Source organism: Diabrotica virgifera, chromosome 4, assembly GCF_917563875.1.
Source record: "Diabrotica virgifera virgifera chromosome 4, PGI_DIABVI_V3a".
Classification (NCBI taxonomy): domain Eukaryota; kingdom Metazoa; phylum Arthropoda; class Insecta; order Coleoptera; family Chrysomelidae; genus Diabrotica; species Diabrotica virgifera.
In genome coordinates this window covers 157,349,808-157,365,658 of record NC_065446.1, presented here as the reverse complement: position 1 = coordinate 157,365,658, position 15,851 = coordinate 157,349,808, and the positions used below count along the sequence as shown (strand labels likewise).

Below are 15,851 nucleotides of genomic sequence, written 5' to 3'. Positions count from 1 at the left end.
TTTATTAAGAAATATAGGGAACGATTTTGTCAGGCTCCGTACTCTTTTTACCTGCTTAAGCCGAAGCCCTGGTTTCAACACTTGTTTAAAGAATGACCGCTTGTACCTACTAACCCAAACACTTGTGTCTATATCAGCACGACCCATGAATAGTTGTTGTAAACTACAAAGTTGTAGAAATTTGAAAATTAAAATATTCAATGTAAGTTTTATACGGGGGGTTACATACAAAAATAATCCCAAGACAATAAATTAGACGCTCGATGCTCCTTTTGTTCTTATTGATAGCACCTCCAGTCTTCAGCTTTTACCTATTTTTAGGTAATTCTTAGAAAATAACTGACATTAAATTCTAAATATAGACAAAAATGAGGACAACCGAACTTACAGGTACATATCAAAACTTTCGCCCTTCATGTGTGGAAACAGTCACTGCAGTTAGTAAGTTTAATCAGTGGAGTTACAGTTTGAAATATCTACGACCTAAGACCGTGATCTAAGGCTGTGCCCTTAGATCCGAAAGTCCCTTAGCATACCTAAAAAAAATGTTTCTTTTGAATGAGATATTTGACATTAAAAATCAAACTCGATTTTCTGTTTTTGTTTTCACCCCTTTAATTTATCAAAACAAACATTATAGAAATCTTCAGGGGCTTTCGGCCCTCGGTAATAACGTAATCTTTCATTCTGCGTTCAAATTAAAAAAAAAAATACCTATTAGTTTTCACAGGATTCGAAAAAAATGAATGCATTTAAAATACATTGGAGCCGAAATTTGCGCATATCCTTAAGTGTTGGCGAAAATTGCTTAATTAATTTCTTTTTAAGAAAATCTCGTCGTTTGATTAAATATATCTAACCCACCGTTATCCAAGGTTTTATTTTTGCTATTTTTTATTTAAGCGTTTTATCTCCCTACTGCCCTACTCCTAGCTAGAGGTTTGTTTGTAATTATTTAACTTATTTATAAATGTATCGTACATATTATATGATATTATATTATGTGTAATTTGAGAATCTATTTTGTTGATATAAATTGCATCGGATGTTCATTTTTTAAAAGCTGTTTTCCGATATTCAGGTTTTTAATTGGACGGGATTCTGCAGAAAGGAACCAAACCATAAATATGTATTTTTCCTATTAACAGCCTCATAGGTTGTAAAATACCTCGTATATACTTGTGCAGAGAAGAACCAAGCCACATACTATATATACCGTCCTCTATGAGCGAAAGCACCAACCAACATTATCGTTGCAGTATGACAGTGTTCTGCAAAACAGATCCATGTGGGTTGGTTCCTTTATGCAAATTCACTTAAGTTATTTTGCAGAAAGGAACCAATCCACAAAAGTGGATTCTTTTAAACAACTGTTTTCTTGAATTCACGAGACTTCCAGAACAAATTATTAAATCCCGGTAATTTCATATTAATATTTTTTTAGATTATACGCCTGATTATGTAACTCAATAATGGAAAATAAATGTTTGTTAACTTTGAATTCCGACTTTTATAGACGTCAATTACAGTCATATAAAAAACAGCTCCTGAAAATTACTATTTAAATAGTGAAATAATATATTTTGGGCTTGTAAAACTCGATCTATTACATCCTTAATAGTTTTTTGTTCCCCGTGACCAAGAAAAACCTAGAAGTTAATTGTATTTGAACTTATTTTACCCCATTTGGGGTTTCCGTTTGGAGACGTCAATAATTGGAAGTGACAAAGTGTTCAGTTATTAAAAACTTTAAAATTTAATATGGACTATGCAGGGAGACCTCCAGATAAACCTCCAGATATTAACAGGATGGATCAAGATGATAATATAGAGAAAAGTAACATCAATATAAATAACACATGGGACGGTAAATCAAAATATAAAGGAGAAACTGTAAGTAATAAATCTGATATTTCTACAGACAATATAAGAGAACATTTCCTATATCAGAGCAGTGACGTAGGATCTTTCCATATATATATATATATATATATATATATATATATATATATATATATATATATATATATATATATATATATATATATATAAATAATACTCCGAACTTTAAAGGTCAGATTAATGCTATCAAAATTGGCGACATTATACTCTCTAATTTTTCGAATTTAGATAACAAAATTACTAGTATTGATTCAATAGGCAAGAATAGAATTAGAATTAAATTTAAAGATTATCAATCAGCCAATTTTTTAATCAATCAAAAAACTTGCTCATTGTTTACAAACAACAATTTAGATGTTTACGTTCCGAAGTTTATACTCCATAGACAGGGTATAATTAGGGACATAGATATAGAATTTTCAGAAGAATATATCAAAAATAAAATTAAACAATACGATATGCACTGTAATTTCGAAGTAGTTTCGGTTAGAAAAATAAATAGAAAGGTAGAGAAACATATCGAACATAAAACAATAATAGACAAAGTTCCCAAAATCATGTATTGTTAATTTTAAAGCACAAACTCTTCCTAAATATATCACAATTAATAAAGTGATCAAAGACGTTGAACCCTATGTTCAAAAAGTTCTATTATGTTTCTCTTGTCTTCGTTTTGGACACCTTGGATTTAATTGTAAAGCACGTCCCAGGTGCAACAAATGTCATGATTTCCATAATACAAAAGATTGTACAGTAAATGAATATACTCCAACTTGTTTCAGCTGTCAAGGTAATCATTTGACTACACACCTAAGTTCATGTCCTGAATTTTCTAGACAGAAACAAATTACGAATACGATGTCATCATTAAATCTAAATTTCTTTGATGCATGTAAACAAATTCCGAAAGTTTCATATGCCAATATTGCTGTCAGAAATAGTAGTTCTTCCTTGCCAACCAATTCTAATCAGAATGGGCAATCTTATCAAGTAATTCCAAATCAATCAGCTTCATCCGCAAAGAAATTCTCCTCACAAATGTTCTTCAGCAGTAATAACCCAGAAAAAATAAATTTTAAGCGACACCGGCCAAGTTCTCCCAATACTTTGGAATCAGCTAGAAAAGAAATACTTTCTCAAGAAAATATTCCTAGACAAAAAGGTGGTATTTATAATACGTCTAAATATAGAGAGCATACACATACAACAAACTTGAAAACACAAGGACTACCATCACAATTAAATAATGTAATTTTAGAATTGGTTCTTAATATAATTAGTTCATTAAAACTCACTGAAAATTTAGACAAATCAAAAACAGAGATTATACAACAAATTAATAGATACTTAAATACGGCAGCGATCTCACAAGAAGACTTACTATCTCAAACATCATGTCAGACACAACTAACCCTTTAAACTTTTTACAATGGAACTGTCGCTCAGCAGTTTCTAATAAACCAAATTTAGAAGCCTTACTTATTCAAAAAAATGTATATGTGGCCATGTTATCAGAAACATGGTTTAAACCAGAAAAATTTTATAACTTCTCAGGATATAATTGCTTTAGGTCTGATCGCCCTGATGGGTACGGAGGCACAGCAATTTTAATTAAAAATAAAATAATTACAGAAGAGATAAATTTATTGGATAATTATAATTTTACTTATACTTGCATGGCTGTTAAAATTTCGTGTATCAAGAAACCAATACATATAATATCCATATATAAAGAACCAGGTATTAGAGTAACGGTTGAAGAATGGGTCAATTTTTTTCAAAACATTCCTTCTCCATTCATCATTGGAGGGGATTTCAACGCTCACAACATGGCATGGGGTTGCGAAAATAATGATACTCACGGTAAAGTTTTATTAGAGGCGATAGAACAATGTAATCTATTATACTTAAATGATGGTTCTCCAACTCTTGCACTAACTTCCAGCCTATCAGCAATCGATATAACAATATGTACCCAGGACATTGTATCTAAATTAACTTGGTCTGTTATTCAAGATCCACATGGTTCTGATCATCTACCCTTGATCATAGCCTTGGAAAACTCGGAACAAGCAATACAACCTGGTGACAATACACACAAAAGATGGAATTTACATAAAGCAGATTGGAATTTGTATTCATCGAACTTTTATTCGGGAAAACAACCACAAACTTATGAAGAATTAGTTACCGAAATAAACCGATGCGCAACCATTTCAATTCCAAAATCATACAACAATAACAAATATCCTACAAATAAGATACCAAAACCATGGTGGGATAATAACTGCGAATCAGCTGCAAATAACCGCAAAACAGCATATAGACATTATAAAACAAATCCTAATCTTCACAATCTAATTGAATACAAAAAATTAGATGCCTTAGCAAAGAAAACTTTTAAAATTAGAAAAAAACAAACTTGGATAAATTACTGCGAAAGCTTAAACTCCAACACTCCAATCAGCGACGTCTGGAAGAAAGTAAATCGCTACAAAAACCGAAAGCAGTCCAATCAACTTCCGATAAACACCGAAGCTGCATGGATAGAAGAGTTCCATTTCAAGATTTCACCTCCTTGGGTTCCAAGTCAGATAAATGAAGCTACAGTTACCGTACCCAGAGAAAACTTCAATCTAGAGAAACCATTTGAATTATGGGAATTAAATCATGGACTCAAGCAAAATAATAGTTCATCTCCAGGGATGGACTGTATATCATATTCTATGCTATATTTTCTACCTACAGAATATAAACTATTATTACTACAAATTTTTAACACTATATGGCAAAACAAAAATTTAATTCCCAAAGCATGGAAGGACTATATTGTATTACCTATAAAAAAGCCAGGAAAGCCAGATAACAAAGTTGAATCTTACACACCTATATCTTTAAGTTCCTGTGTACTAAAAACTCTAGAGAGATTAATCAAAAATCTGCTTGAATACTGGCTTGAGTCCGAAGATATCCTTCCCAAATCTCAGTACGGCTTCCGAAAATCCAGGTCTACACAAGATAGGTCTACACTTCTCTAGTCTCTTCTTTACAGGTCAATTTTACAAATCAGGCGTCGACAGCTGCAGCATTTATAGATGTAACTTCAGCGTTTGATAACATAAATTTAGATATTCTTTATAAAAAATTAGTAGATCTTGGAATGCCACTTAAAATTTCAAATTTCATTGTATCCTTGTACAAGAATAGATGGACTTACTTAAAAATAAACGAGAACCTTTTACCACCAAGGTTAACGAGTATAGGTATACCACAGGGTAGTATTTTAAGTCCACTTCTCTTTTCATTGTACAATATAGATTTAGAACATATAGTACCTCCACACTCTAATATTTTACAATTTGCAGATGATGTTGTGTTGTACACCTCCCATTCTTCCCTAGACATTTGTAGACGTCAACTTCAATTTACATTAGATTGTGTAAAAAATGATTACCATTCTCTAGGCTTATCCATATCAACCACAAAGACTGAAATTTGTTTTTTCTCCAAAAAACGCCAAATTCCTCAAGGCACCTTCAAATTAGGTTGAATAGAATTTCCGATAAAAAATTGTGTTAAATATCTTGGGACGTATTTGGATCGTAAATTGTTATGGAAGGATCAAATTCATTCTATTATAAAGAAATCAGAAAATTCTATGAATATCCTTAGAGCTTTTTGTAGAACCGGTTGGGGAGCTGACCCGAATATTGCATTGCTATTCTATCGCTCAATGATTCGACCAATTTTCGACTATAGTTGTCAGTTATATGGGTCTGCGTCAACAGGATATCTTAATAAAGTTGAAATCGAAAGGAATAAATGTTTGAGACTCTGTCTCGGTTACTTAAAATCCACTCCTATTACTATTATTGAGATTGAAGCTAAGGAACCACCACTTACTCTACGTAGACAGTTTTGTACAGATAAGTTTGTAGCTAGAGCTATCTCCAAAAACGTCAGCTACTTAAGGACTATTCGTAACTTGAATATATTAGATTTAAGCCATAAATATTGGTGTACTAAAAAAACCCCCATATACGTTGAAAGCTACAGGAAGTTGACAATGAATGAAAACCAAATGTACAAAAATAAAATACCTTTAATTTACACTAAACCTACTGAAACTCTCTTTTCCAAGGTAATACAAACAAACTACATGGATTCAAACCTTCCAGGCAATATTATCAACAAAATAATTAAAGACAGGTGGCCTTTGTTTCAATATATTTTTACTGACGGCTCCAAAATTCAAACTAAAACCGGATGTGCAATATATCACTGGAATTCTGAATACAAAGAATCATGCCCATTGCCTAATGAAGCTTCAATATATACAGCCGAATTATCAGCTTTATTACTTGCGTTAAAATATATAGCCTCTGTTGGTATGGACAATTATATCATTTTCACCGATTGTAGAAGTATTGTGGACAAACTCACTTCTATCCAATCGACAAAAAATCTAAACCACATTGAGATAGAAATTAAGAGTCTATATTATGATTTTACTTCCTCGGGTAGTTCAACTATTATTTGTTGGGTGAAAGGACATTCTGGAATATTAGGAAATGAAGAAGTCGACAAATTAGCTAAATCTGCAGCTTTAACCAAACAAAACATAAGCAACATACTTCTACCAGTAACCGATATAGATAATATCAGTAAAAACCATTGCAAACAAAATTGGCAACGTGTATATAACCAAAGTACAACGGGAATAAATTTTAGAAATTGCCAGCCACTAATTCCCAATGAGAGATGGTTTAAACAAGAATCAAATAGGCTATTTATAAAAACAATAAACAGAATGAGGTCAAATCACGCACTAACCCCAGCATACAAACACAGCATAGGTATGAGTGATAACTGATAACCCATATTGCGCCTGTGGTGGAATGGGAGATCTACAGCACCTCATATTGGAGTGTGGACTGTACAGACAAAATATTAAAGTAATGTATGAAAAGTTAATTGATCTAAATTGTCCTTTACCTGTCAATTTAAATGAAATTCTTTTTCCAAAAAATAAGCAGACGTTACAATTTCTTTACGAATATGTAACGTCCTGTAAATTTAAATTTTAAATAGGCTTAGATAATAAAATTATAAAATTGTAAAAGTATCACACAAAATTGAAAAATGTATCCATTAAGATAGTATAACACTCTGTAAATTTAGATAATAAGTAGGCTTAGATACTAACTTAAAATTTTTATTGTAATACCATACAAAAAAACACAAATAGTCTGGCTAATTGGCTCTGTCAAAGCCATTAATAAAAAAAAAAAAAACGTTGAATTCACTTAAGTTGTTTTGCAGAAGGGAACTAAGCTACAGAAGTGGATTTTTTTTAAAGCAACTGTTTTTTTGAATTCACGGGACTTCCAGATTTTGAAATCGAACAAATTATTAAACCCCAGTAATTTCATATCAACATGTTTTTAGATTATACGCCTGATTAAGTAACTCAGTAAGGGAAAATAAATGTTTGTTAACTTTGAATTCACTTAAGTTGTTTTGCAGAAGGGAACTAAGCCACAAAAGTGGATTTTTTTAAAGCAACTGTTTTCTTGAATTCACGGGACTTCCAGATTTTGAAATCGAACTAATTATTAAACCCCAGTAATTTCATATCAACATTTTTTTAGATTATACGCCTGATTAAGTAACTGAGTAAAGGAAAATACATGTTTGTTAACTTTGAATTCACTTAAGTTGTTTTGCAGAAGGGAACCAAGCTACAAAATTTGATTTTTTTTAAACAACTGTTTTCTTGAATCAAACATTATGTGTTAAATCAAATTTAATGCATATATTGACGATTTTTAATGGTAAACCATGATTATTTTTAATAGAGAATTTTAAATTTTATCGTAAAGTTTTTGGCTAAAATTTCAGTTTTAACAAAGTGTGGTTTAGATCCTTTCTGCAGAATCCCGTCCAATTATGACTGGACAGGCCTGGATCCCGCGAACCAGAAAAAGTTTATTAATAGCAAGCTGAAAATTTGTTAATAGCTTAACGGTGTCTAGTCGGACAAACTTTGATGTTCGGGAACACTGGAACAGATGAAGTTTTAATTGTGGAACAGGTTACAGGTTTCGAACGTCAGACTACGAAAATGTCAAATGTATTTTGTCGGGCAGAACTTCTAATTGATTGGTTACCCTTTCATTAAACTCTCGTGCTATTTATCACTAATATAATTCCTGCTATTTGACATGTTCTACGTGTCGGAGACTTATTAAAATGCCTAACATATTTGTCGGACAAACATTTTTTCATATATTGTACAAAGTTTGCTATTGAATGAACTTAAAAACAACCTGCTAGTTTTCACAATCATAAACGTGTCAGGATGACAAGTTCCATAATTAAAATTACGTTCCACAATTAAAACTTAACCTGTTCCAGTGTTCCCATATATCAGAGTTTGTCCGAATAGATACCGTTAAGCTATTAACAAATTTCCAGCTTGCTGTTAATAAACTTTTTTTTGGTACGCGGGATCCAGGCGTTAAAAGTAGAAAATTTTTGAGTTTCATTATTTAAGTTTAAAAACGACTGGAGTAAAGTGATCAGCTATGTCACTATGAAAAACGATAGGATTAATATTGTTGATGTTGATTTATATTTAATGTTGATTAAAAAAAAATTTATTGGGAGGGGGCCCGCATTCCAACTGGAACCAGGGCCCGTTGATCTATCAGTACGCTGCTGGGTCTCTGAACACGAGTACGCCATCAGAACAGACACCCGGAGCACCTGATGGCCCTGGAGCCTACGGTCACTGCTAAGGCACGTTATCATCTGGAGTTTCGAAGGTTTTCGGCCTTGAATCCATTAAAATAGATTATTAGGCGGTATTTGGGGTCTCTGAATACAAATACGCCATCAGAACTGACCCCCGAACCGTCTGGTGCCCAAGGTCACTGATAAGATTTGTTATCTTCTGGAGTTTGGAGGGTTTTTGGGTACCAGGTGCTCCAGTGCCGAAAACTCTCGAAACTTCAGATGGTGTGCTACGGGACACTAGGTGCTCCGCAATGGCGTAACAAACTCCGTCGCCCCCCCCTCCCCCCGCGAGTGGTCAACTCAAGACTTTTAGAGTTATTTATTTAAAAAAAAGGCAATTTTACCAAATTTAAAAACTTTTTTTACTATGAAATCAATTTTTTTCAAAATTAAGGACTTCGAACGGGTCAAACTTACAGATCATAAAAACAATAAATATTTTAAGTAAATGGTAACGATAAATTTTACTGGGGTGCAAAATAGTGGGAGATTTTCACGATTTTTTTTCCAAAAAAGGGGCCAACTTTATTTTGAGCGTATTTTGAGATTTGGTGCTAGAAACTTTTATAAAAAATAACAAAGCCTTTTTTGAAACATTTAAAAAAGTTTTTCCCGAAAAGTGTTTTATTTTTTGGTTATTCGGTTGAAATATTCGATTTGGAATCAAACGAATAAGAATAATTTTTTATGAGTTTCAACTGTGCTTTTACTGTGTCGATACACTTCATGAATAAGTACACCATTTTTTTGTATCTTATAACTACATTTCTGCTACAAATATTTTTTCGACATCTAATTTAATTCGATAAAATACTTATTTTTGAGTTATTTGCGAAAAACCCGTCTGAAAAAAAATAGTTAATTCATCAGTCTGTTTTTGTGATAATGTTTCGATTAGAGATTTGAACCATATTTTCTTTGAATGCAAAATTAACGAGAGATATATAAATCAATTAAGTATATTACAATTTACGACAAACACAAGTTCATTTTCCAATTAGTATAGAATATCTACTAAGTTGTCATAAAATGGAAATATTTAAATTACTCATAAACTACTTGAAAGAAACAAATATAGTCATTTAAGTGAAATAGGTAAAAATATAACAAAACTAATAAATTGAGGTAAAAATAAAATAAAAAGCTGTGGCTAACGGACCCACATCCTAGCCATTTTTTTACATAAACACACACACACACAAACATACACACACACAAACACACACACACACACACACACACACACACACACACACACACACACACACACACACACACACACACACACACACACACACACACACACACACACACACACACACACACACACACACACACACACACACACACACACACACACACACACACACACACACACACACACACACACACACACACACACACACACACACACACACACACACACACACACACACACACACACACACACACACACACACACACACACACACACACACACACACACACACACACACACACACACACACACACACACACACACACACACACACACACACACACACACACACACACACACACACACACACACACACACACACACACACACACACACACACACACACACACACACACGCACCCCCACACACACACGCACACACACACACACACACACACATAGATAAAGAAACTCTGTAGAACAAAAGTTGCTTATACTTATTCAATTTATACATTTCCGGACTTATTTTAAACGTATGTTTTTCACCCGAAAAAGGGGTGTCACCACCCGAAGTAAAAGCAACCAACGGCATAAGTCCAACTTTAAAGTGGAGTGTAATTAGAACCTAAATCCAAATTTTCAAGCAAATACGTCCGTCGTGACGCTGATAATTTCACTCCAAAACTGTCATTTACTGAGCTATTGGTGTATTCATGCATAGTTTATGACGACTTACATTTTTCATCTGTATTGGTATAGAATAAAATAGAACAAAAATTACTAAATGATTACCATTAGTACATAGTATTATTCTATGAGATACTTTCTTCGTGCACTACTATCAGCGAATATATCTACAATTTTATTAATTCGGATGGGCATCTTCATTTTCAATACAGCACCGCTTAAAAAACGTATTTATGCGAATAATATAACACATTTTTACATATATTAGAGGACAAGATGGGGCCCGTGGCCGTACGCTTCCTGCTGCGGGGACATCTGTTACACCTCTGGATAATTGTATCGAAATACTAAACGTAGGTAAAGATTAAAGAGAAACCCTATTTCTAGATTTAAAAATATTGTTCTAAAATTCGGCAAATTGCAATTCTCAAATCTTTCAATAATCACGTACAAAGCATTATAGTTTATTGTCGTCGCCATAAAAGTTCGGGAGACCGAAAGGGATTAAGTTTCTAGATATGAGATGATTCACTTGCCGAATACGCCTTAGAAATTTACGTTTTTAAATTTAAACACACAACGTATAATAATATAACAATAACAGACTTTTACATAATATCAGACGACAAGATGGGGCCCATGATCTATTGGGGCCCCCCGCAAGTTTCATGCTACGGGGACTTCTGTTACGCCCCTGGTGCTGGGGTAGTCGGTTCTTATGGCGTATTCGTCTTCAGCGACCCCAAAAACCCACGAGTAACAAAAGCTGGCCCTTACCACAACCATTTTGACATGTTTATGCACTTTTGAATGCAATTTATGCACTTTAAAATTTAACTATGTATGTCCACCCATTTTTCCTCGCATATATACATATAAAGCCAGAGTTCAAAGGCTTATAACTTACTCATCAGCGTTATGTTGAGTGGCCAGGCCTCCGTTGCATACAAAAGTATTGACCATACATAGCAATGCACAAAACAACATCTAAGCCCGATATTAATGCTAGTGTTACAAAATAAGCTATTCTTTTTGTAGCCATTGTTTTGATAAAGCCTTGTTGGGCTATCTATTTTCTCGCTCTTACTTCTTGTTTATAATCAAGTTGATTGTTGAACCAGAAGCCAAGATATTTGTTGTGTTTTACGTATTCGAGCTGTTGGTGGTTCACATAAATTGGAAGGGGTAAAATATTGTTCATAAGGATGACCACTATACCCTCTCCTGTGGGTCAGGACTGAAGAGGGAGTGAGACAGGAACACAGTATCCTTTGGAAAGATGATGACACACATAGAAATGTGGGGAATGTATAACTTGTCTATTTATTTATATATCATTTTCAGATACCATTGTCTACTTGTACATTATATTTCCTCTATTTTATCCGTACCAAGAGATCTACGATCCTGCCACAAACCAAACCAAACTACACAAAGATTTGCCAATTAGCTCATGGATACCCTTTGACGTGGATGGAAACTATTACAATGCACTTCTATGGGAAGATATCGCTGCCACGTGCTGTGCAGTCTACAATTATGGAACCGATATCTTCTTTTTCAGCTTTATTAGTTATGTTATTGGACAACTGGACATTCTTAATTATATCATTTTGAATTTTGAGAGTTATAAGGAGAAAATTAAAGATCAAATTGAGTGTTATGACGAAAAAGCTGAGTTTGTAACTATGCAGCTTTGCATAAAAGAGCATCAAAGGCTAATGGGGTAAGTACGACAGAATTCCGTTCTGTCACACTGCACTTACTTTAATTTATCGCTTCCGGACATGTCATTCATATAATTTCGGCCCAGTATCGGGGTACCTTGGTTCCATCTTTGTTGACGAGCCACAAATCTTCGAAGGTACAGCGATGAGGACAGTTTCCACATGTAAGAAGATTTTCCAAATTTCGTATTCCCACACAGTCACAGTTTACGACATCTTGGCCTATTTTTCCCCATTTTGCCATGTTTAATTTTACTGGAGAGTCCCCCGTTCTTATCTTATTCATAGTTTTCCCAGTTTTACACTCTAGAGATTGGCCGGTCCATTGAACTTGGGAAAGAGGAAAATACTCAGGTGGTTCATCATTCACTATTCTAATAATAGTCCAGGAACCGAAGCTTTTCAGCTCGCAATTCTTACAGAATGGATCGATTTGCTTAAAAATTTAAGAATAAGTAGTGGATGGTCCAAGGATCAAAATCTATATGATGCCGAAATGCGCTTTTACCAAGGGGGTGGTTGCCACCCCATCTCGTGGGTGGATATTTTTTATTATATTTTGACCACAAAAGTTGATAAAAACATTCATTCTAAGCAAAAAAGGTTCTATACGTTTTTTTGATAAAATTAATAGATTTCGATTTATTCGCTATCAAAAGTGTTAGTTTTGTATCTAAAAAAATAATGTTTTTCGATGGTATACTCATTTACCATTCACTCAATTTTTGCCGTAGAAAACATTTTTTCAAACCAAGTTCTTGAGAATTACATAACCTACAATTTCATATTGAAACTTTTTTTCGTATCTCGGATGCTAATATTTCTATTCTGAAGAAAATCGCATTTTTTACCAAATTTCAAAAATTCGTTATTCGCTTTAAACTCCAGTTTTTTAAAACCTAATCATTCTATGTCAGTCAAACTTCTAGAATATATTAATAATACATAAATAAAAAAGAATGAATAAGGCCAATGACTAAAAACATCGCTAACTTACATTATTATGCTTCCAATTGGATTTCTCCTTTTTTTTTTTTCAAAAAAATATATTGATTTTTTAACCGTAAATTTTTTATTTTTTATCTTAGAAAGTTTGGTAAAAAAGAATTTTGTAGCTTTTTATAAGATCTATAAGGCTATTAATATTAAATCCTCCTAAAATCCCCAGTCACAACAAGAGGTAACTTTGAATGGGTTGGTAAAGGTGGTTTTTGCATGTTATTAAAAGATTTAATTGTCAATAGCTCATTCAATTTTTGCCGTAGAAAAAATTTTTACAAAACAGATTCTTGGGAGTCAAATAAGCTATAATTTCATATTTAAATATTTTTTCGTATCTTTGATGCTAATCTTTCTATTCTGAAGAAAAGGGCTTTTTTTACCAAACTACAAAACTCGTTATTCGTTTTAACCCCATTTCTTTACAAACTAAGCACTCTAAGCTAATCAAACTTTTAGAACCTGTTAATAATACATAAATAAAGAATACGAAATCAGGTCAATGACTAATTTTAATTAAAGTAGTGATTAGGGGGTTGTTTCCCATCACTTTTTGCTGAAAAAAATAGGCACTGACATTCTTTTCATTATGTCAGTTAATTTTTGAGCTAAAGACCTTTTTTTATTTCTGGAGATACATATTTTTAAATACTTTAACCTTTAACTACACGCGCTGGCGTACTTTGTACGCCAGATATAAGAATTCTATTGGAAATATATATAAAAATTTAATTTTTGACCTTGCTTATTGTTCTAACCTATCACTGGAATGTGCTTTACAATTTGGTTTTAGTTTCGTTATAATCGGCGTTCTGGAAAGTAGTCCTGTCGCCAGGGGGGGTACAACGGCCTCCTTTATTCAGATGGACTTACCCAAGTTTTTTTCATGTATTTTGACCCGTAGAATACGAATTTTTTGGGTAACAGTTGATCCGGATGTCGATAAGATTGTTATTGACCAAGAACTTGAGGAATTACATAACCGCGATCTCTCGCAAAACAAAACATTTTTTGGTATTTGTTGGGTCATTCTAAGCAAAACATGTTTCTACAATTTTTTTCGTAGGATGGCTAGTTTTCGAGATAACCGCGGTTGAACTTTAAAAAAATCGAAAAATTGCAATTTTTGAACCCGAATAACTTTGTATTAAAAAATAAAATAGCTTACCGCATTTGAAAGTTTAAGTCAAATTATATCGGTTTTAATTATTTGCATTGCTAAAAATTTATTTTTTTATTGTTTAACAAAGCTATAAACACATAGTGTTTCCCGTGCCTTTACATGCATTTTAACGCATGCTACGTAGAAATAGCCTCGATTGCACTAGTACCTATTCTACCTACTCGTTAGATTTTAAATGAGAAATCATAGAAAACATCACTCACGCACTAGGTGTTTGTAGCTTTGTTTAACAATAACACAATAAATTTTTAGCAATGCAAATAATCAAAACCGATATAATTTGACTTGAACTTTCAAAGGCGCTAAGCAGAATTGCTATTTTATTTTTTAATCAAAAGTTATTCGGGTTTAAAAATTGCAGTTTTTCGATTTTTTGAAAGTTCAACCGCGTTTATCTCGAAAACTGAGCATCCTACGGGAAAACTTGTTTGAACATTTTTTACTTAGAATGACCCAAAAAATACAAAAAAAATGTTTTGTTTTGTGAGAAACCTCTGTTATGTAATTCCTCAAGTTCTGGGTCAATAACAATCTTATCGACATCCTGATCAACTGTTATCCAAAAAATTCGTATTCTACGGGTCAAAATACATGAAAAAAACTTGGGTAAGTCCATCTGAATAAAGGAGGCCGTTGTACCCCCCCTGGCGATAGGACTAAAGATCGTAATTTACATTTTATTATTTGTTGTTTCCGGTGGTGGACAAATACCCCAGGATTATATTACTATAAGTCGTAATATAAGTACATATTTTAATTGTCTTTTAGTCATTATGGCAAAAAATATAATTTCTTTGTAAACAATACTTTTTCTCCTGTAAAAAATAACATTTAAAAAAATTTTTTATTAGTAATTTTATTTATCATGGAATCCAGTTATTCCATGATTCCAGTTATAAATCCCAATTGGGTTACTGAAAAGGAACTCCAAGTATTCACTTATGCCGAATAAGGTTTATAACAAACAGCTAGGTGTATTTTTTCAAAAAAAATTAAACAAATCCGCTGTTTTTAAGTGTATTTTTTTGTGGCGTACAAAGTAAGCCACGCGTGTAGTTATGTTATAACTTGATGCGCGGGTAGTTAAAGGTTAAATTAGTTTAAACGAGTTATCTAAAAATGCACAGTTTTCCCGTCTTTTGCCTTTGAAACTAAAATATTTTGAATTTGACCAAGAAGAGCTGACTGACATAATAAAGTATAGCTCGATTACTATTGGTCTTAAAGAAAATTTGAAAAAACGGTTTTGTTTATTTTTTCAAAAGGTACATTTCTGTTGAGTAAAGTTGTTTTGATAAAATGAAAGCTTCTTGAGCTATTAGCAGAAAACTGATTAAAAACATTGATTTTTTCGATA

At 33.0% G+C, this 15,851-nt stretch overlaps 1 protein-coding gene across 1 annotated transcript; it reads left to right on the top strand.

Moving 5' to 3' along the window:
• The first annotated feature begins 1,761 nt into the window (after positions 1-1,761).
• Positions 1,762-12,315, top strand: LOC126883716 (uncharacterized). Its single transcript, XM_050649378.1, has 2 exons — positions 1,762-1,867; positions 11,930-12,315. Exons 1-2 carry the CDS (start codon positions 1,762-1,764, stop codon positions 12,313-12,315), a joined length of 492 nt encoding a protein of 163 aa, XP_050505335.1.
• Positions 12,316-15,851: the final 3,536 nt, after the last annotated feature.